General features: G+C 46.6%; 1 protein-coding gene across 14 annotated transcripts in view; it reads right to left on the bottom strand.

The window, feature by feature from the left end:
- Window positions 1-4,618: 4,618 nt before the first annotated feature.
- Window positions 4,619-23,631, bottom strand: part of LOC119969323 (MAP7 domain-containing protein 2-like) — a 262,025-nt gene continuing 243,012 nt past the window's right edge. For 13 of the 14 annotated variants that reach the window (XM_038802804.1, XM_038802802.1, XM_038802801.1 and 10 more), the window contains 2 exons: window positions 14,429-14,718; window positions 4,619-7,721 (listed from right to left, as the gene is read on the bottom strand). In XM_038802804.1, coding sequence (XP_038658732.1) covers window positions 7,714-7,721; window positions 14,429-14,718 — 298 coding nt within the window. In that variant the 3' untranslated portion in view covers window positions 4,619-7,713. Of the gene's footprint in view, window positions 7,722-14,428; window positions 14,720-23,631 lie in introns of those variants that run through there. The other variant, XM_038802811.1, reaches the window with a different exon arrangement.

Genomic DNA, 23,631 nt, shown 5'->3' with positions numbered 1-23,631 from the left:
TCCAGTCGGGTCTCACAGGGATCAGTGTTGGGGCCGGTGTTGTTTGTAGTTTATATGAGTGATTTGGACTTGAATGAGGAGGGTTACTCAGTAAGTTTGTGGATAATCTCCAGTAGGGACCAAGGAGGTCACCTGTACGTCAAGACGGATGACATTGGTGGGGTGTTAAACGAGCAATTTACATCAGTCTTCCCTTTGGAGAAGGAGGATGTTGGTGCAGAATTCAGACAGAGAGACTGTGTGGTTCTTGAGCAGTTTGACATAGGGAGTGATGAGATACTGGAGGTTCTGGCGGGCGAAACAGTGGACAAAGCCCAGGGTCCAGATAAATTGCATCCCAGGCTGTTGTGGGAGATGAGGGAGTAAATTACAGGGGCTCTGACTCAAATTTTTAAATTCCTCTCTGACCTCAGGGGAGGTATCAGAGGACTGGAGGATGGCTAATGTGGTTCGACTTTTCAAGAAGGGTAGTAGAGATAAACCAGGAAATTACAGACCAGTGAGCCTCACACCAGTTAGAGGGAAACCATTGCAGAAAATTCTTAAGGAAGAATCAATCTCCACTTGGAGAGGCAAGGTTTGATCAGGGACTTGTCAGCGTGTCTTTGTCAGAGGGAGGGCATGCCTAACAAATTGGATTGAATTTGTTGAGAAGGTGACCAGGTCTGCAAATGAGGGTTGGGCAGTTGATGTAGTTTATATTGATTTCAGCAAAGTCTTTGAGACGGTCCAACATGGGAGACTGATAAAGAAGGTGAAAGCATATGGGACCCAGGAGTTCACAGTCTGAAGTTGTTGAACTCAGTGTTAAGTCCAGAAGGCTGTAATGTGCCGAATCAGAAGATGAGGGGCTATTCCTCCAGTTTGCGCTGGGCTTCACTGGAACATTGAAATAGGCCAAGGACAGGCGGTGAGTTGAAATCGCAAGCAACAGGAAGATCTGTGTCCTGCTTGTGGACGCATGGGAGGTGTTCTGCAAAGCTGTCACACAGTCTATGTTTAGCCTCTCCAGATTCCAGATTAGAGTAGACTGTATTGGGTGCAGTGAATGCAATAGGCCAGATTGAAGGATGTGCACGTGAAGTGCTGCTTCATCTGAAAAGAGTGTTTACGGCCTTGGATGGTGAGCAGGTAAGAGATAAAGGGGTAGGTTACACCTTCTGTGATTGCATGGGAAGAGACCTTGCGAAGAGAGTGAGGTGTTGGAGGAATGGATCAGGGTATCCCAGAGGGAGCGGTCCCTGTGGAATGCTGATCAGGGGAGTGAATGGAAGATGTGTAGGTGGTGGCATCATGTTAGATTTGGCAGAATGGTGGAATGCGGAGGCTGGTGGGGTGATAAGTGAGGACAGGCGAGATCCTATACTAGGAGGTAGGGGAAAGAGTGAGAGCAGAGGTGCAGGAGATGTGTCAGAAATTGGTGAGATCACAGTTGGAGGACTCTGTTCAGTTCTGTCACTGCACTATAGGAAGGATGTGATTAGACTAGAAGGGGTGCAGAGGAGATTCACCAGGATGTTGCCTGGGATGGAACATTTAAGCTGAATAAGCTTGGGTTGTTTTCTTTGGGACAGAGGAGGCTGAGAGGGGACCCGATTGAGGTGTCTACGATTATGAAGGGTATGGACATGGTAGATAGAAAGCAGCTGCTCCCCTTAGTTGAAGGGTCAATAACAAGGGGGCATAATTTCAAGGTGGAAGGCAGGAGGTTTAGAGGGGATTTGAGGAAAAATCTTTTCACGCAGAGGGTGGTGGGAATCTGGAATACACTGCCTGGGAGGGTAATTGAGGAAGAGCCTCACAGCCATTGAAAAGTACTTGGATGAGCACTTGAGGCTTAGATTACAGGAGGATATAGGTATTCTGGTCAGATGGACTGATCAGCAGCAAATGGAATTCAATCCAGATAAGTGTGAGGTGATGTTCTTGGGCAGGATAAACAAGGCAAGGGAATACATGATAAATGACAGGACCCTGGGAAACACCAAGGATCAGAGGGTATAAAATTGAGGTGCATAGATGCAATAGACAGGTATAAACCTTTGCCCTTGGTGGAGGAATCAATGGCCGGTGGGGGGGGGGGGGGGGGGGGGGGGGGGGGCATAGTTTTAAGGCAAAGAGTAGGAGGTATAGTGGTTAGCACTGTTGCTTCACATCGCCAGGGTCCCGGGTTCAATTCCCGCTTGGGTCATTGTCTGTGCGGAGTGTGCATGTTCGGCCTGTGCCTACGCGGGTTTCCTCTGGGTGCTCCGGTTTCCTCCCACAAGTCCCGAAAGATGTGCTATGAGGTGAATTGGACATTCTAAGTTTTCCCTCTGTGAACCCCAAACAGGCGCCGGAGTGTGGCAACTAGGGCTTTTCACATAACTTCATTGCGGTATTAATGTAAGCCTACTTGTGACAATAATAAAGATTATTATTGTTAGGGTGGCTGTAATGGAAAACCTTTTCGCCCTGAGGCTAGTGGGAGTCCGGATCTCACTGCTTGAAAGACAGAGACCCTCATAGCATTCAAAAAAGTGTTTAGATGCACACTTTTTGCCCTTTGTGTACCCGAACAGGCACCGAAAAGTGGCGACTAGGTGCTTTTCACAGTAGTTTCATTACAATATAAGCCTACCTGTGACAATAAAGATTATTATTATTACATCTGCGACCACAAGGCAAAAAGACTATGGGCCAAGTGCTGGAACATAGGAGAATACTTTGGTGGCTGAATTTAACTGGTGCAGATGTGATGGGCCATAGGACCTTTTCTGTGCTGTAGACCTCTCACTGATCACCCTACAATACCTGGTGGTTACCATTGACCAGATACTGAACTTGACTAGTCATATAAATACTGTGGCTACAAGAACAGGTCACAGGCTGGGAATCCTGCAGCGAGTAGCTCACCACCTGACTCCCCAAAGTCTGTCCACCATCTACAAGGCACAAGTCAGGAGTGTGGTAGAATACTCTCTATTTGCCTGATGAGTTCAGCTAAAACAACACTCATGAAACATGACACCATCCAGAACAAAGCAGGCAGCTTGATCAACTCCCTTTCCTCCACCATAAACATTCACTGCCTCCACCACTGAGCAGAGTAACTGCAGTGTGTACCATCTACAAGATGCACTGCAGGACCTCGCCTCGCAAAGGCTCCTTCGATAGCACCTTCCAAACCCACAACCGTTACTAGCTGAAGGACCCAGGGCAGCACATGCATCAGATACCAGAACCCACAAGTTCCACTTCAAGTCACACAACTGACTTGGGACAGTGGGATTTTCACTGTCACTGGATTATTAACCTGGAACTCCCTCCCGAACAGTCAGAGTTTACATAGAAACAATAAGCAGGAGTAGGCTATTTGGCCCTTCAAGTCTGCTCCGCCATTCATTATGATCATGGCTGATCATCAGATTCAATATCCTGATCCCTTCCCCCAAATCCCTTGATCCCTTTAGCCCCAAGAGCTTTTTCTAATTTCTTCTTGAAATCACACAATGTTTTGGCCTCAACTACTTTCTGTGGTAGCGAATTCCACAGATTCACCACTCTCTGGGTGAAGAAATTTTTCCTCACCTCAGTCCTAATAGATTTATCCCTTATTTGCAACAATGATCCCTAGTTCTGGACACCCCCACCATTGAGAACATTCTTTCTGTATCTACCCCGTCTAATCCTGTTAGAATTTTATACGTTTCTATGAGATCCCCCCTCATTCTTCTAAACTCCTAAACTCCAATTAATATAATCCTAACTGACTTTGTGTCTCCTCATATGACAGTCCCGCCATCCCAGGAATCAGCCTGGTAAACCTTTGCTGCACTGCCTACATAGCAAGAACATCCTCAGATAAGGACATCAAAATTGCACACAATACTCCAGGTGTGGCCTCACCAATGTCCTATACAATGGCAGCAAAACATCCCTATTCCTATGCTCAAATCCTCTTGCTATGAGGCCAACATACCATTTGCCTTCTTTACTGCCTGCTGTACCTGCATGCTTACTTTCAGTGACTGATGCATGAGGACACCAAGGTCTCGCTGAGTAGCCACCTCTCTTAATTTCCTCCACCACATGGACTGCAGCTCACCACCACATTCAAAGGCAATTAAGGATGGGCAAAAAATGTTAGTCTAGCCAACAACACTCACATCCCATGAATAAATACAACACCACCAATTCAAGTCACCCGCTTACAAATCTTGGATGTATATTGCCTTTGCATCATCATCCCTATAACTCCCTATCAAACAGAACTGTGGATTTACCTATAACACATCGATTAGAATGTTTCAAGAAGACAGCCTTCTAACTGGACAACTAGGGTTGGCCACTAAATACTGACATTGGTAAGTTCCAAGAATGATTATAAAGAAACACAATTGATGACCCGTTGAAAATGGCAATGTAGGAATTGTATGTTGTGTCCAAAAACCACATTCCGTAGAATATCAATCCTCTGAGATTGGAAATATGATGGATTCTCTCTTCCTTTAGCCCCTCTCTTCCTTTGGTGCAATGGATCCTAACTTTAAAGATTAAAAAATGAATAAATCTTTCAGGCATGGTTTACCTCTTTTAAGAATGATGATTTCAACAGTACAAGTGGCACAGTCTGGGAGCATTTTGAATAAAAATTTATTGATGCATTACACACACATGCTGTGCATTATGAGAGGAGTATTTAGCACAACAGCAACTACACAACAAGCTATTGTACACCGGCTAAAAGGTGTTACTGTTCAGTGAAAGTAGTACATGTTGTGGTATCCTGTGAGATCATTTGTACAGACTCTAATGTGGCATGCAAACCTCACGGTGTTGACAATCCATGGACAAAATGGGTCAATTTAGTGCATCGAAGCAACAAGACCCATGCGCGTGAGTCTGTGTGTATGCCACACGCAATTAGCATTGGTTTCAGTAGCTAGGCATTGTCCTAATAAGCACTGAAATGCTGGTTATTCTACCCTATAGAAGCCGATAGACAGCGGTTTCGAGAGAGGTTAAGCCAGCGGTGCAGATTTGGCCAAATGTACGTATAGATTTCCCAAAAGAAACGCATGGTTTTTCAACGACAAGCAACCAACCCAAAAGAAATGTCTGAATTCTGTGGAGAACATAAATTTTCCAATGGGCCTTGAAAGTCAGTGGCACCTGCTTAGTACAGGAAAGGCCTGCCTAAGCAAGCCTTCCCAAAGGCACCTACCATTGAGGTCAAAACCAGGCAGCCACTCTGCTAACGTACGCACCTTTCTTTGTACTCTGTACCTCACCTGCCAGTGTTTGCTTTATGTTTGATCATTTTAGTTTAATTCACAAACTCTTAATGCTTGTGTACTCTGGTTTCCTCACCCAGAATTCACCATCTACAATTATCATCAGGTACTTTTTGTGGCAAAAGGCAAACATAAAATACTGAGTGAAAATTGGAGCTCACCATCACCTAGAGGAGGGATTGGCAGTGTCCCCGAGTTCAACACACAGATACAACCTCTACAGAGGAAATCGGGCCGAGGGAGGCAAGGTATATTCTGCTGAACAATTTGGGTCCAGGGTCACTACCTCTGCCTCCACATAGACTCCTGCTGGTTGCATCAGCCAACCTGTTTGGTCACAGTCATTTCCCATCTCCAACATTTTTGTAATTAAAAAATGAGAGTCCAAAGAAAATAAAGAGTAACTGCAATATTTTTCAAGTCCCTATGGATTTTCTCCTGGGCTTTTCTCATGGTCATTTCTAGGAGATTAATCTTTAATTCCTGGGAATTATGAGACAATCCTGCAATTTTGCCAACCCAATCCAGATCTACAAATATGGTTGGTTATTTTTTTTTGGGAATAAATTACAGGATTAACATCAAACCTACAAAATCGATTGTACTGTACGTTGTATTTTAACTATACTATCAATGTCTTTAAGAGTGACAAAGCACAGAGGGTGCCTACACCGCAGACAAAGTGCTCGATGCAAAATAGACCCTTCCCCAGTGCCCCTGATAATTACTTTAGAGCAAAATACTTTAAGTAATTGGTGGCACAGTGGTTAAAGTGTCTCACTGCGCCAGGGACCCAGATTTGATTCTGGCCTTGGGTGACTGCATGGAATTTGGACGTTCTCCCCTTGTTCTCGTGGGTTTCCTCCGGGTACTCCGTTTCCTCCCACAGTGCAAAAATGTGCGGGTTAGGTGGATTGGCCATGCTAAATTGCCCTCAGTGTCCAAAGTTATTCAGGATATGGGGGTTATGGGGGTGTGGCAGGGAAGTAACCGTAGGTAGGGCGCTCTTATAGAGGGCTGGTGCAGACTCGATGGACTGAATGGCCTTCTTCTTGGAGATCTCTATGAATCTCATAGAGATTCTATGTATATGTCTAATCAGAGCACCTTTAAATGTGCCCTTTTACATTTCTTTTATATTTGATTGTACAATTTGAAGATATATTTGCCTTGTTGGGAGCTCATTGCAGCTGAGAGGTGCAAGTGAGAATCACCAATGGATCAAACTGCTATGAAATCACTTCTAACCTGTGCTGTTATTATTTTCCATCAATAACAGTAACATACATTACTTCAGTCTACAGATTATACCTGGTCCTGCTTTCAAAACACAAGCAAAATGTGGCACTGAAGAAAAAACATGAAAGCAATTTGCATTTGAAGAGAATTAATGCATTCAATCTTCGATCCTGAAGTCACTTTTATGTCACAATGTATATCCATTCCGTACATGGACACTGTGTGTTGTCAGCTGCTCCTCCAGTTTTTTATTGCAGGCTTGTAAGTCTGATTTCTGACCAGTGGACAGCTCACCTTTTCCAAAAGAAACATTCTAGGTTGCAAATTACAGCAAAGTACGCTTTGTTTTTGTCTGATGTAGTGCTTTCATGAGAGGCACAATAGTGTGTTGGTTGAAGGACATTTGATCTTTAAAGGCTAGAAGTAGCAGTAAACCAAAATATAATACTGCACGAGGATACTTAATCTAATTTAACAACTGAAGACGAGAAGGATTGCACTAATCCATTTTACCATAAAAATTAGGAAAGGTTCTAGTTCTTGGTTACGGATGAAAATCATTTCCATGAAACTAGAATTAATATGGTGCAATAAAGCTTTGAGAATCATAATAAAACAGTTTTGACATTTACACCAAAATTAACATTCAGTTACCACAGAAGAATACCTGAGTTTTCTAAAACACATTACGACGTCCCTTAATCCACACAGTGCATTACTGCAAGATCCATTCAAACTGCAATTAAACAAACACTTCTCAGGGGAAATTCACTCAGTGGTTTTGATATTAACTTTTGTTTTTGAAAAGAATTGGAGAAGCCAGCAAAAGCGCACTAATTATCATTGAGATTCACATCTATCTTAACATGTGGGTAACATTTCACCTGACCGATAGAGGGTTTATTAAAAATTGTTATCACTGTGAGCTTTTACTGTAGTAATTTAATTGCAGGATGAATGATGCTCAAGGCTATTGCTCTAACCGGCCACTATGGCCAGCAGCAACATTTACAGAATCATATTTGTAAAAAGAAAGATCTGCATTTAATACGGATGATTTGTTGCGTGAAGGATCACTGTTAGTTTTTCCAACTTGTCCATGAAGGCTACATGAATCTTCTCAAGGTAACACAAGTCTTCAGAGTCATAGTGACGTTGGACTTACTGATGCAAGTCTTTCACACCCTGTCCGACTTGTTCAAAGCTCTGGGGAAGGGACAAAAGCAACTCGTCAGCTTTGAGGATTCAGTGAACACTTCTGCACCTTCGTCTGAAAAAAAATGAATGAAGCAATGTTCTTTGCTTATCCTCGTTCAAAATTTAGCTGTGGCCGGCCAACATTAAAATTCCAAACGAAACACAGGATTCCCGGCCCGCAGTGAAATTCCCGCCCAAAGTCAATGGACCTTTCACTGGTTTGTCAAATTATCCGTCCCACCCACGACAATTCTTGCAGTGGGCAGGGCCGGAAGACCCTGCCAACAGGAACAGGAATAATCCATTCAGCTCCTCAAGTTGGTTCCACCATTCAGTCAGTCTGGGCTGATCTGTTTCTCAACCCTGTGCACCCATCTTTGTCCCATGGCCCTCACGATGAAAATCTGATTCCTCCTAGCCTTGAAATGTACAACTGCCTCCTCCACTGCCAACCCCCCTCCCCCCCAAACCCCCTCCCTGCCCCATCTACAACTCCGTGATGCAGAGGAAGCCATGGATAGTGCATTTAGTGAGGTGGTCACACAACAGGTGAGGATTACACAGGCAGAAAGGGAATGGGTGAATCAGGAAAAGTAAAAGACTCAGGAAGGTAGTGCAGGAGTCCCCTGTGGTCATCCCCTTCTCAAACAGCTTTGGATACTGTTGGGGGTGGCCTCTCAGGGGAAAGCAGCAGCTGTCAAATCTACGGCACCGTGGGTGGCTCTGCTGCTCAGATGGGTGGGAGAAAAACGAGCGTCAGGGCTACAGTGATAGGGATTCAATAGTTAGGGGCACAGACAGACCGCTTCTGTGGCCGCAAACGTGAATCAAGAATAGTATGTTGCCTCCCTGCAGCCACGGTCCGGGATGTCATGGAGCGGCTGCAGGGCATTCTGGGGAGGGAAGGTGAACAGCCAGTGATCATGGTACATATTAGTACCAATGACATTGGTAAACTAAAGGATGAGGACCTGTAAACTGAGTACAAGAAGTTAGGAGGTGAACTAAAATGCAGGATCTCAAATGTAGTAATCTCAGGGTTACTCCTAGTGCCACGCACTAGAGAGAGTAGGGGTCAGAGGATAGATCAGATGAATGCGTAGCCGCGAAGGATTCAGATTCTGTGGAAGGTGGGACCTGTACAGACTTGCACCCGGCAGAGCTGGGACAAATGTCCTTGCGGGGATTTAAGCTAGTGTGGCAGGGATCCAGGAGTAGGATCAGGAAAATGGAGGTAGAGCAATAGCTAGTGATGTAGCTGTTGTGATAACCTTGGAATTACAGGAGAAGCAAGGGTTAAAAAGTCTCCAGCAAGGGAAAATGGCGGGGTTGAACTGTTTATATTGCAATGCAAGAAGTATTACAAATAAGGTAGATGAGTTTAGAGCCCAGGCCGACACACGGCAGCAGGATGTCATTGCTATAACAGAAACCTGGCTGAACGAGGGGCATAATTGGATACAGAGTTTTCAGTAGGACAGAGTGGGAGATAAAAAAAGGAGGGTTAAAGAATGAATTCCAGTTGTGAGAAGGGATGATATACTAAACGGGTCAACAAACGAGGCTTTATGGGTTGAGCTTAGAAATAAAAAGGGCCGTGACACTGCTGGGGTATACTACAGACCCCCAAATAATGAAAGGGAGATAGAAATTTCTGCCTGCAAGGGCAAGAGGGAAAAAAGAGCAGACTTTAACTAACCCAATATAAACTGGGATTCAACCAATATAACGGGAGCTGAGGGAGAAAAGTTCATGCAATGTGTTGAAGAAAAGTTTTTCAACCAATTAGTGAAAAACCCAATGGGAGGAGATGGAATTCTAGACCTAGTCCTGGGGAACGAAGAAGGACAAGTGGGTGAAGTGACAGTTACCGATCATATTGGGGATCGTGATCACAATTCAGTTAGGTTTCAGTATTACCATGGAAAAGGACAGAGATAAAGCAGGAATAAAATTTTGAACTGGGGAAAGCAAATTTTACAGAAATGAGAAGGGATTTGGCTGAAGGGGCTGGTCAGCACTGCTAGAGGATAAATCTGTGGAAAACCAGTAGGAAGCACGGAAGGAGAGATCCTAAAGGTGCAAAGTAGCCATGTTCTCTCCAAAAATAAGAATGGTACTGCCAAATCCCCTTGGTTGTCTCGAGGAATGCAGGGTAAGAGCAAACAGAAAAAAAAACATACAATAGGCACAAAGAACTAAGCACTGCAGATAGCCTAGGCGAGTTTAGAAAGCGCGGGGACGAAGTCAAAAAAGAAAAAAGGAAATCAACCAGATTGCATGAAAAAAGATTAGCAAATGAAGTTGAAGAAAACCCATAATGTTTTACCAACATGTTAATGGTAAAAGGTTAGTTGAGGAAAAATTGGGACCTATCAGAGGCGAAGAAGGGAACTTGTGTATCGATGTAGAGGCTATGGGAAGGGTTTTAAATAAATATTTCATCTCCATGTTTACAAAGGAAATGGATGATGCAGATATAGTAGTCCAGGAGGAACAATGTGAGATATTGGACAGGATATTCATAAAGAGAGAGGAGATTCATAAAGAGAGAGGAAGTACACGAAGGATTGAAATTCGTGAAAGTTGATAAATCGCCAGGGCCAGATGGATTGTTTCCCAGGCTACTGAAGGAGGTCAGGGTGGAGATAACAGATGCTCTGAGGATGATTTTCCTCACTAGACACAGGGGAGGTACCAGAGGACTGGAGAAATGCAAATTATTTAAAAAGGGATTGAAGGAAATGCCAAACAATTATAGGCCAGTTAGTCTTACTTCAGTGGTGGGCAAATTAGTAGAATCCATCCTGAGAGATACGATTAACTGTCGCATAGAAAGGCATGGACTATTTAGGGATAGTCAGCAACGATTTGTTAAAGGAAGGTCTTGCCTCACAAATTTGATTGAATTCTTTGAGGAAGTGACAAGAAGGTTCGATGAAGGTAGTGCAGTGGATGTGGTGGCGTATTTTAGCAAGGCAGACTTCCGGTGGCGGCCATGGTGTGAGTGGTCGCACATTTGACAGCTCCCGCTCGAAGCGGCTTGTTTGGTCCTTTTCCCCGTTTGGTAGGCAGATGTTTTGGTGGAAGAAGGTGTAGAGGTGACTGAGGAAAGTTAAACTCCACTGATGGTGCTGGTGGATGGATCCGCAGACCAAAAGTGGGTCAAGAAGAAGGGATTGGAACAAGAATTTTTTGTGCACCACAGGTGAAGATGGCGGAGGGTGTAGGGTCAGTCCTCCCTACTCAATGGTCAACGGAGCAGCAGGTGGACTTCTTAAATGAGAAGTTCAGTCAGCAGAGGGAAGCCCAGGAAAACCTAGCCAAGGCAGTGGAACCACTAAAGTGGGAATTGATCGGGTAGAACAGAGGCTGGAGACCCAGGGCCAGGCTATTCGGAAGGTGGAGGAAGCGGTGGGGGAGCATGAGGGGCAGCTTACGTCGTTGGGAGCCAAGATCGGTATGATGAGGGAGACCCAGAAGCTGTTAAAGGAGAAGGTGGAGGATCTGGAGAACTTCTCCCTGAGACAAAACTTAAGAATCGTGGAGATGCCCAAGGGCATCGAGGGAGCGGACGCTGGCTCATGTGTAGCCAAAATGTTGGAGACGTTGATGGGGGAGGGGGCCTTTGACCGGCCCCTGGTCATGCCCCACTGCACTCCCGGGGATCCGTGGAGGCTTGGGAAGCCCAGGGTGAAGGAGTTCTCGTACTTCTCCCATGTGCACAGGGTGTACTAGATTCATTATTTTATGGTGGACAAGGCGCTGCTGGCAAGGGTTGTCAACTCAAGGTACTCGGCAATCGTGGTTTCAGACCATGCACTGCACTGGGTGGATTTGCAAGTGGACGGGGTTGGGGGGGTAGTGCCCGCAGTGGAGACTGTACGTGGGGCTGTGAGTGGATGAGGAGGTATGTGAGTGGGTGAGAGCTGTCATTCTGGGGTACGTGGAACTGAATGACAAGGGTAAGGTTTCGGCCATAAGGCTATGGGAGGCCCTCAAGGCAGTGGTCAGTTCATATCGATCCGGGCGCATAGGGAAAAGGTGAATCGGGCAGAGATAGCAAGGCTGGTGGACAAGATCCTGCGGGTGGCTAGGAGGTAATCGGAGGCCCCGGAGGCAGGGTGGCGAAGGAGAGGCAGAAGCTCCAGATATAATTTGGGTTGGTGTCCATGGGGAAGGCATTAGGGCAGTTGCGGAGGGCCAGAGGGGCAGTGTACGAGTACGGGGAGAGGCGAGTAGGATGCTAGCCCACCAACTTAGGAAGCAGGTGGCAATGAGGGAGATCAGAAGGGTGAAGGACGGGAGGGGAAGAGTGGTACTGAACCTGGTGGGGGTGAATGGGGTTTTCAAGGAGTTTTAATTAAAATATTTAAAAAAAAAGAATTTTAGCAAGGCATTTAGATTGGTCAAGAAAATAAAAGCACATGAGATACAGGGCAATGTGGCAAACTGAATAAAAAGTTGCCTTAGTGACAGGAAACAAAGGATTGATGGCTGCCTCTGCAATTAGAAAGTTGTTTCAAGTGGTGTTCCATTGGCTCGGTGTTGGGACCATTACTCTTTGTGTTCTATATTAACGATTTGGACTTGAACGTGGGGAGTACAATTGGGAAATTTGCAAATGACACAACGATTGGCCGAGTGATGGACAGTATAGAGGATAGCTATATTCTCCAAAATGATATAGGTGAATTGGTGGAGTGGGTGATAAAGTGGCAGATGGAATTTAATCCAGAGAAGTGTGAGGTCATGCATTTAGGGAAGGCGAACAATTATAGGGAGTAAATAATAAATGGAATGTACTAAGAGGGGTAGATGAAGTGAGATATCTTGGCGTACAGGTGCACAGGTCCCTAAAGACAGCAGTTCAAGTAGACAAGGTTGTAAAGAAAGCATATGGAATGCTCTCCTTCACTGGCTGGTTTAGCACAGGGCTAAATAGCTGGCTTTTAAAGCAGACCAAGACAGCCAGCAGCGCTGGTTCAATTCCCAGACCAGCCTCCCTGAACAGGCGCCGGAATGTGGCGACTAGGGGCTTTGCACAGTAACTTCATTTGAAGCCTACTTGTGACAATAAGCGATTTTCATTTCATTTCAGAGGTATAGAATATAAAAGTAAGGATATAATATTGGAATTGTACAAAACACTGGTGAGGCCACTGGTGTGCAGTTCTGGTCGCCATGTTACAGGAAGGATATAACTGCTCTGGAGAGAGTGCGAAGGAGGTTTACAGGAATGTTGCCAAGGCTAGAAAAGTGTAGCTATGAGGAGAGATTTGATAAGTTGGGGTTATTTTCCTGGAACAAAGAAGGCTGAGGGGTGACTTAATTGAGGTGTACAAATTTATGAGGGGAAGAGATAGAGTGGACAGGATAAAATTGTTTCTCTTGGTGGAGAATTCTAGAACCAGGGGGCATCGATTCAAGATAAGTGGCAGAAGTGGGGGCAGCACGGTAGCATTGTGGTTAGCACAATTGCTTCACAGCTCCAGGGTCCCAAGTTTGATTCCCGGCTTGGGTCACTGTCTGTGCGGAGTCTGCACGTTCTCCCCGTGTGTGTGTGGGTTTCCTCCGGGTGCTCCGGTTTCCTCCCACAGTCCAAAGATGTGCAGGTTAAGTGGATTGGCCATGATAAATGAAATGAAATGAAAATCGCTTATTGTCACGAGTAGGCTTCAATGAAGTTACTGTGAAAAGCCCCTAGTCGCCACATTCCGGTGCCTCTTCGGGGAGACTGTTATGGGAATCGAACCGTGCTGCTGGCCTGCCTTGGTCTGTTTTAAAAGCCGGCAATGTAGCCCAGTGAGCTAAACCAGCCCCTTAAATTGCCCTTAGTGTCCAAAATTGCCCTTAGTGTTGGGTGGGGTTACTGGGTTATGGGGTTAGGGTGGAGGTGTGGGCTTGGGTAGGGTGCTCTTCCCAAGAGCCGGTGCAGACTCGATGGGCCGAATGGCCTCCTTCTGCACTGTAAATTCTATGATGATTCTAAGTTATAGAGGGGCCATGAGGAAGAACTTTTTACACAGAGGGTAGGGGGAGTCTGGAATTGGCAGCCCAAGTTGGTGGTCGCACAATATTTACATAGAATTTACAGTGCAGAAGGAGGCCATTCGGCCCATCAAGTCTGCACCGACTCTTGGAAAGAGCACCCTACCCAAGCTCACACCACCCTATCCCCATAACCCAGTAACCCCACCCAACAGTAAGGGCAATTTTGGACACTAAGGGTAATTTAACATGGCCAATCCACCTAACCTGCACATGTTTGGACTGTGGGAGGAAACCGGAGCACCCGGAGGAAACCCACGCACACACGGGGAGAATGTGCAGACTCCGTACAGACAGTGACCCAGCCGGGAATCGAACCTGGGACGATACCCAGCCTGCGTGTGTGAGTATTTGACAATATCCTCTAATATTCCTATTGACTTTATGCGGGGTTACGTGACAAAACTTTGTATAAACACAAGATAATCCTCCTCCGTGGGTTGCGGAATGAACTAACTAAACAAAATAGATTAAAATAGATGAGCTTTTGTCAAAGCTTTTGACAAAGGGTCACCTGGACTCAAAACATTAGCTCTTTCCTCTCCCTACAGATGCTGCCAGACCTGCTGAGATTTTCCAGCATTTTCTTTTTAGTTTCAGATTCCAGCATCCGCAGTAATTTGCTTTTTAGATTCACTCATTTTATCAATAGCGGGCTGATTTACCTGCTGATGTTTGTATATGAGTTTCCTCAACAGATTTAGTCAGCGATGTGATGAGAGGATTCTCCATCGAAATGCATCGCCCTTCAATCAAGTTCTTGTTACAGTCGCCCAAGCTCATCTTGTCCTTGGATAACTTGGTGTAGGTAGAATGAACTGTCAAGTCAATGAGATCTTCAACAGCCTGGGCGTCACCCAACCCATTTTGCTCCTTCTCCAGGTCAACCACATGGCTCACCTCATTGAGTGGAGAGAACTCAGGGATAGAAATACCATCGTCCTTTGACATGGGGACTAGAAACAAAGCAAAATAGTGCACAATTAATTGACAGCCATACATTTTACAAGTCATCATCACCGCAACATTGATAATTTGTCATAGAACCCCTGCAGTTCAGAGGGAGGCCATTCGGCCTATCAAGTTTGCACCGGCCCTCTGAAAGAGCACACTACGTAGGCCTATTCTCCCACCCTAAGGCCGTAACCCCACCTAACCTTTGGACACTAAGGGACAATTTAGCATGGCCAATCCACCTAACCTGCACACCTTTGGACTGTGGGAGTAAACTAGAGCACCCGGAGGAAACCCACGCAGACACGGAGAGAAAGTGCAAACTCCACACCCGAGGAATTGAACCCGGGTCTTAGGAGCTGTGAGGCAGCAGTGCTAACCACTGTGCCACCGTGCTGCCCCAATGTGTACAGATACATTCATTCTGAGTGAGTCTGTACACAACCTACAACCTAATGTCAAGTCGATTGTGTCTGCCAAACAAGTGTTACAGGTTGACAAAGAGTCACCCAGACTCGAAATGTTAGCTCCCTTCTCCGCAGATGCTGCCAGATGTGCTGACATTGTCCAACATTTTCTGTTTTTGCTGCAGGTTTTTCAGCAACGAGGAGGTCTCATCGTCCATCCGCTGGGAGGCAATGAAGGTGGTGATTAGGGGGGAGATAGCCTACAAGGCATGTAGAGACAGGGAAGAGAAGGTGGCCAAGCAGCAACTGATCGACTCCATTCTGGAGGTCGAGGCCCTGACTACAGAACTTCTGGGAGAGGAAAAAGCTGCAGATGGACTTTAACCTGCTATCCACCAGGAAGGCAGTGCACCAACTCCGCCAGAAACGGGGACCTTCTGCGAAAACGGAGAGAAGGCTAGTCGCCTGCTGGCTCACCAGCTGAGAAAGCAGGCAGCTACAAGAGAGAGATAGCCCAGGTGAGGAACAGCAGAGGCAGACTGGTAACTGAGCAAAAAGAGATCATCTGAGTGTTCAAGACCATTTACTGACTGTACACCTCCAAAGCTCCCGATGGGGACTCAGGGATGAAATGGTTCCTCAATGGACTGGGGGACGATAGACAGGGAGAGCTGGAGGCACTGATAGGACTGGGAGAGATCGTGGAGAATATCAGCTCCATGCAGATGGGGATGGCACAGGGACCCGATGGGTTCCTAGCAGACCTCTAAGAAATTCGCACCAGCCCTGGCCCAACACCTACGGAACATGTTCGCAGACTTGCTAACGACGGGCACCCTGCCTCCTACACTAACACAGGCCATGATATCGCTGATAACCAAAAAAGACAAGGACCTGACGGAATGTGGATCATACAGACCCGTTTTGCTGCTAAATGTAGACTCGCGAAAGTCCTGGCCAAGAGATTGGAGAACTGCAGACCAGAGGTGGTCGCAGAGGACCAGACAGGCAGGCAGGCAGCTAACTGCGGATATCAGGCGGCTGCTGAATGTAATAATGACCCCATCCGGGGAGAGAACACCAGAGGTGATCGTCTCCCCAGAAGCAGAAAAGGCCTTCGACAGAGTCGAATGGAAGTACCTCATAGAGGTACTGGGGCGGTTCAGGTTGGGGACGTGAAACCCCTGTATAACACCCCCAAGGCGAGCGTTCGGACCATCGCCAGCTCTGAATATTTCCAGCTACACAGGGGCACAAGGCAGGGATGCCGACTATCCCCGCTTGGCCCTGGCAATTGAACCCCTGGCAATTAATAATAATAATAATAATAATCGCTTATTGTCACAAGTAGGCTTCAATGACGTTACTGTGAAAAGCCTCTAGTCGCCATATTCCAGCGCCTGTTCAGGGAGGCCGGTACGGGAATTGAACCCGCGTTGCTGGCGTTGTTCTGCATTACAAGCCAGCTGTTTAGCCCACTGTGCTAACCCAACCCTGCGAGATGCAAAAAGGTGGAAGGGCATCAAAAAGGGGGCAGAGAGCATAGAGTATCGCTCTGTGCGGATGACATGCTCCTCTACATCTCAGACACACAGAACGGCCTGAAAGCAATCATGCAACTGCTCGAACATTTCGGAGCCTTTTCGGGCCACAACTCAACCTGGGCAAGAGCAAGTTATTCCCGATGAATCCGAATGGGGGAGGGACAGAGCTGGAGGGACTATCATTCAAACTAGTCCAAAACAAATTCCGCTACCTGGGGATCCAGATAGCCCGGGACTGGACACGGATTCACAAGTGGAATCTGGCCAGCCTGGCGGAGGAAGTTATAAGAACATAAGAACTAGGAGCAGGAGTAGGCCATCTGGCCCCTCGAGCCTGCTCGACCATTCAATTAGATCATAGCTGATCTTTTGAGGACTCAGCTCCACTTTCCGGCCCGAACACCATAACCCTTAATCACTTTATTCTTCAAAAAACTATCTATCTTTACCTTAAAAACATTTAATGAAGGAGCCTCAACTGCTTCACTGGGCAAGGAATTTCATAGATTCACAACCCTTTGGGTGAAGAAGTTCCTCCTAAACTCAGTCCTAAATCTACTTTCCCTTATTTGAGGCTATGCCCCCTACCTCTGCTTTCACCCGCCAGTGGAAACAACCTTCCCGCATCTATCCTATCTATTCCCTTCATAATTTTAGATGTTTCTATAAGATACCCCCCCCCCCCCCCCCCCACCACCGCCCCCGCATCCTTCTAAATTCCAACGAGTACGGTCCCAATCTACTCAACCTCTCCTCGTAATCCAACACCCTCAGCTCTGGGATTAACCTAGTGAATCTCCTCTGCACACCCTCCAGCGCCAGTACGTCCTTTCTCAAGTAAGGAGACCAAAACTGAACACAATACTCCAGGTGTGGCCTCACTAACACCTTATACCATTGCAGCATAACCTCCCTAGTCTTAAACTCCATCCCTCTAGCAATGAAGGACAAAATTCCATTCGCCTTCTTAATCATCTGTTGCACCTGTAAACCAACATTTTGCGACTCATGCCACTACGACACCCAGGTCCCTTGGCACAGCAGCATGTTTTAACATCTTATCATTTAAATAATAATCCCTTTTGCTGTTATTCCTACCAAAATGGATAATCTCACATTTGTTAACATTGTATTCCATCTGCCAGATCCTAGCCCATTTACTTAAACTATCCAAATCCCTTGCAGACTTCCAGTATCCTCTGCACTTTTCGCTTTACCACTCATCTTAGTGTCGTCTGCAAACTTGGACACATTGCACTTGGTGCCCACCTCCAAATCATCTATGCAAATTGTGAACAATTGTGGGCCCAACACTGATCCCTGAGGGACACCACTAGCTACTGATTGCCAACCAGAGAAACACCCATTAATCCCCACTCTTTGCTTTCTATTAATTAACCAATCCTCTATCCATGCTACTACTTTACCCTTAATGCCATGCATCTTTATCTTATGCAGCAACCTTTTGTGTGGCACCTTGTCAAAGGCTTTCTGGAAATCCAGATATACCACATCCATTGGCTCCCCGTTATCTACTGCACTGGTAATGTCCTCAAAAAATTCCACTAAATTAGTTAGGCACGACCTGCCCTTTATGAACCCATGCTGCGTCTGCCCAATGGGACAATTTCTATCCAGATGCCTCACTATTTCTTCCTTGATGATAGATTCCAGCATCTTCCCTACTACTGAAGTTAAGCTCACTGGCCTATAATTACCCACTCTCTGCCTACCTCCTTTTTTAAACAGTGGTGTCACGTTTGCTAATTTCCAATCCACCGGGACCACCCCAGAGTCTAGTGAATTTTGGTAAATTATCACGAGTGCATTTGCAATTTCCCTAGCCATCTCTTTTAGCACTCTGGGATGCATTCCATCAGGGCCAGGAGACTTGTCTACCTTTAGCCCCATTAGCTTGCCCATCACTACCTCCTTAGTGACAGCAATCCTCTCAAGGTCCTCACCTGTCATAGCCTCATTTCTATCAGTCACTGGCATGTTATTTGTGTCTTCCACTGTGAAGACCGACCCAAAAAACCTGTTCAGTTCCTCAGCCATTTCCTCATCTCCCATTATTAAAACTCCCTTCTCATCCTCTAAACTTAAGGACCAATATTTACCTTAGCCACTCTTTTTTGTTTTATATATTTGTGGAAACTTTTACTGTCTGTTTTTATATTCTGAACAAGTTTACTCTCATAATCTATCTTACTCTTCTTTATAGCTTTTTTAGTAGCTTTCTGTTGCCCCCTAAAGATTTCCCAGTCCTCTAGTCTCCCATCAATTTTTGCCACTTCGTATGCTTTTTCCTTCAATTTGATACTCTCCCTTATTTCCTGAGATATCCACGGTCGATTTCCCCTCTTTCTACCATCCTTCCTTTTTGTTGGTATAAACCTTTGCTGAGCACTGTGAAAAATCGCTTGGAAGGTTCTCCACTGTTCCTCAACTGTTCCACCATAAAGTCTTTGCTCCCAGTCTACCTTAGCTAGTTCTTCTCTCATCCCATTGTAATCTCCTTTGTTTAAGCACAAAACACTAGTATTTGATTTTACCTTCACACCCTCCATCTGTATTTTAAATTTCACCATATTGTGATTGCTCCTTCCGAGAGGATCCCTAACTATGAGATCATGAATCAATCCTGTCTCATTACACAGGACAAGATCGAGGACCACTTGTTCCCTCGTAGGTTCCATTACATACTGTTCTAGGAAATTATCGCGGATACATTCTATAAACACCTCCTCAAGGCTGCCTTGACCGACCTGGTTAAACCAATCGACACGTAGATTAAAATCCCCCATGATAACTGCTTTACCATTTCTACATGCATCAGTTATTTCTTTGCTTATTGCCTGCCCCACCACAACGTTACTATTTGGTGGCCTATCAGTGACTTTTGCGCCTTACTATTCCTGATTTCCACCCAAATGGATTCAACCTTATCCTCCATAGCACCGATGTCATCCCTTACTATTGCCCGGATGTCATTCTTAAATAACAGAGCTACACCACCTCCCTTACCATCCACTCTGTCCTTCCGAATAGTTTGATACCCTCCGATATTTAACTCCCAGTTGTGACCATCCTTTAACCATGTTTCAGTAATGGCCACTAAATCATAGTAATTCACGATGATTTGTGCCATCAACTCATTTACTTTATTCCGAATACTACGAGCATTCAGGTAAAGTACACTTATGTTGGTTTTTATACCTCTGTTTTGAATCTTAACATCCCCAGTTTTATTCCTTTTAGTATTATTGGGCCTATTCACTGAGCTCTCCTCAGTCACTGTACCTTGTGCTGTCGCCCTTTTTAATTTTTGACTATGGCTTCTCTGCCTTACACTTTCCCCCTTACTTCCTTTTGCTTCTGTCCCTGTTTTACTACCTTCCAACTTCCTGCATCTGTTCCCATCCCCCTGCCACATTAGTTTAAACCCTCCCCAACAGCTCTATCAAACACCCCCCCATGGACAGCGGTTCCAGTCCTGCCCAGGTGCAGACCGTCCGGTTTGTACTGGTCCCACCTCCCCAGAACCAGTTCCAGTGCCCCAGGAATTTGAATCCCTCCTTCTTGCACCATCTCTCGAGCCACGCATTCATCCTATCTATCCTGACATTCCTACTCTGACTAGCTCGTGGCACTGGTAGCAATCCTGAGAATACTACCTTTGAGGTCCTACTTTTTAGTTTAACACCTAACTCCCTGAATTCAGCTTGTAGGACCTCATCCCGTTTTTTACCTATATCGTTGGTGCCTATGTGCACCACGACAGCTGGCTGTTCACCCCCCCCCCCCCCCCCCCCCCCCCCCCCCCAGAATGTCCTGCAGCCGCTCCGAGACATCCTTGACCCATGGACCAGGGAGGCAACATACCATCCTGGAGTCTCGATTGCATCCGCAGAACCTCCCGTCTATTCCCCTTACGATTGAGTCCCCTATCAATATAGCCCTGCCATTTTTCTTCCTGCCCTGCTGTGCAGCAGAACCAGCCACGGTGCCATGAACTTGCTGCTGCCTTCCCCTGGTGAGCCATCTCCCTCAACAATATCTAAAGCGGTATATCTGTTTTGCAGGGAGATGACCGCAGGGGACACCTGCACTGCCTTCCTACTCTTGCTCTGTCTTTTGGTCACCTATTTTCTATCTCCCTCAGTAATTTTCACCTGCGGTGTGACCAACTCGCTAAACGTGCTGTCCACGATCTCCTCAGCATCGCGGATGCTCCAAAGTGAGTCCATCCGCAACTCCAGAGCCGTCAAGCGGTCTAACAGGAGCTGCAACTGAACACACTTCTTGCACGTGAAGGAGCCAGGGACAGTGGACGTGTCCCTAAGCTCCCACATCGCACACGAGGAGCATGACACAGGTCTGGGATCTCCTGCCATGTCTTAAACCGTAGATAAACTTATACAACTACAATTTCAAAAAACGAAAGAAAATTAAATAAATTAGACAATGAAAAGAAAAACTGCTTACCAGGTTAAAAAGCACCTCCTCCCCACCCAGCTTTGAATTCCCACCTCGGTTCAAATTCCCACACTCACTCTTGGTTGTGCCTCACTCTGGCTGTGTTTTCTCTGGCTCACTGGGAGAACTCACCCAGGGTCTCAGATGCTCCCTGGTTCTCTCCCTTTCCTGATTACCTCACTGCACCAAATTACCAAGTTCCAACTTCCCACTCTGGATGTGCCTCACTCCGGCTGTGTCGTCTCGACTTGCGCAAAGCTTATAGAGGACCTACAGAGATGGGATGCACTCCCGCTTTTCCTGGTGGTGGGGGGTGCAGACTAACAAAATGAACGTACTACCACGGTTCATCGCTCTGTTCAGATCCATACTAATCTTCATCCCCCAAGGCCTTTTTCCACAAAGTGGACAAAATGATCATGGCATTTGTGTGTTGGGGGGGGGGGGGGGGGGCAGGAACCTAAGAATCCCCAAGGCAACACTGCAAAGGAGGAAAAACATGGGGGTCTCGCCCTGCCGAATGTACAGTATTACCACTGGGCAGCCACAGCCGAGAGGGTGAGGGGATGGATACGAGAGCCAAACACAGAATGGGTGAGGCTGGAGGAGTCCTCCTGAAAGGGAACGACCCTCCGAGCCCCCGCCACGGCAACGTTCCCATCCCCCCGTCAAAGTACACATCCTGAAAGACGTGCTTTTTAGGTAAATTGGACATTCTAAATTCTCCCTCCGTGTACCCGAACAGGCGCCGGGGATGTGGTGACTAGGGGCTTTTCACAGTAACTTCATTGCAGTGTTAATGAAAGCCTACTTGTGACAATAATAAAGATTATTATTATTACATCCAGCCCAGTGGTGGTGGCCACTCTGAACACATTGAATCAAACGAGGCAGCACGAGGCAGAATTTTGGATTAACTGGGATGTACCCCATGGCCCCCATCTGCGGCAACCATAGATTACCACCAGCCAAGCTTGAAGCCATATTTAAAAAATAGAGACAGGATGGGGGGACCTAGCGGTCAGGGACTTTTACATAGGGGGACAGACTCGCGACCTTGGACGAACTGACGGAGGACCTGGACCTGCCGACAAGACAGGAGCTCAGACATCTCCAAATTAAACACTTTCTCCGCAAGGAGACAGCAAAGTACCCCAGGGCACCGAGAGACACACTACTGGAGGAACTAATAAACATGGATAGCAAGGAGGGGGAAAACTGCAGGAACATATATGGACGGTTACTGGATAGGGCAGGACTAACACTGGACAAAGCCAGATGAAAATGGGAGGACGAATTGGGTACGGAAGTGGGCTGGAGACACTGGAGCGAAGGGGTTCCTGCGTCAGCCTAAACCTCAAGCAGGTTAAAGTGGTGCACAGACCACACCTAACCAGAACCCGAATGAGCAGGTTCTGCCCAGAGGTGGAGGACAAATGTGAACGGTGCCAGGGAGGCCCGGCCAACCACGGCCACATGTTCTGTTCTTGCTCCAGACTTGTTGGGTTTTGAACAGCCCTCTTTGAGGCGATGTCCAAGGTTGTGGGGGTGAGGGTGGAGCTGTGCCCGTGAGTGGCACTCTTCGGGGTGTTGCACCAGCCAGAACTACATATGGGGAGGAGGGCGGACGCCCTAGCTTTTGCTTCCCTAATCGCAAGCTAATGAATTCTGCTGGGCTGGCGATCAGCAGCGCCACCCACAGCTGTAGACTGGCTGGCAGACCTCTCAGAATTCCTCCACCTGGAGAAGATCAAGTACACCATCCGAGGGTCGGATGAGGACTTCCACAAAGCATGGGGGCCATATATCAGCCTGTTCCAAGACCTGCTCGAGGCCAACAGCGACTAGGGAATGAGGGGGTCGGAGGTGGGCAGAAGACAAGGGAGGTCACAAACAACGGAAAGAGGCGGAGAAGGGGAAGGGGAGAAGGGAACCTCAGGGGGTAAAAGGAGAGGAAGGGAGGGGCCACGCAGCCCCCTCCACCCACCAATGACAAAAAACTAAAGACCACAACAGAAAGAAATGGAATGCTGTGTGTGGCGCCAAAGTCAGAAGGCATCACTAAGAGAGATACTAAGCCACCAACAAAGGGGGGGGGGGGGGGGGGGGCAGGGAGATGGGGGAAACCATATGTAAAAACCTGTGTAAATAAAAAACAATTTTATTTGTAAATATCAGACACACTTGAGCCGTTACTCTGTAAAAACTGGAAAATACCAATAAAAACACTTCAAAAAAATAACTGCCCCTTAATCGAAAAACAAAATTGGGCACTTTAAATAAAAAAAGTCCTGAAACACTTTGAGAGGTATCCTTCTGGACAGTGATTGGTGTTGCAGTGTGGGAAGATACAGCCGCTCATTGACACAAAGAAAACTCCCACTAACAGCTAGCATGACCAGACTAATCTGTGTTTGCTGGGCCACAGGAGAGAATCGTGCCCAAAGTAAGTATGTGATTGCACTGTCAATATATACTGCAGCT

The sequence above is a fragment of the Scyliorhinus canicula genome, chromosome 7 (assembly GCF_902713615.1).
Source record: "Scyliorhinus canicula chromosome 7, sScyCan1.1, whole genome shotgun sequence".
Classification (NCBI taxonomy): domain Eukaryota; kingdom Metazoa; phylum Chordata; class Chondrichthyes; order Carcharhiniformes; family Scyliorhinidae; genus Scyliorhinus; species Scyliorhinus canicula.
The sequence above is the reverse complement of the archived record's forward strand: the minus strand, read 5'-3'. Positions and strand labels throughout refer to the sequence as shown.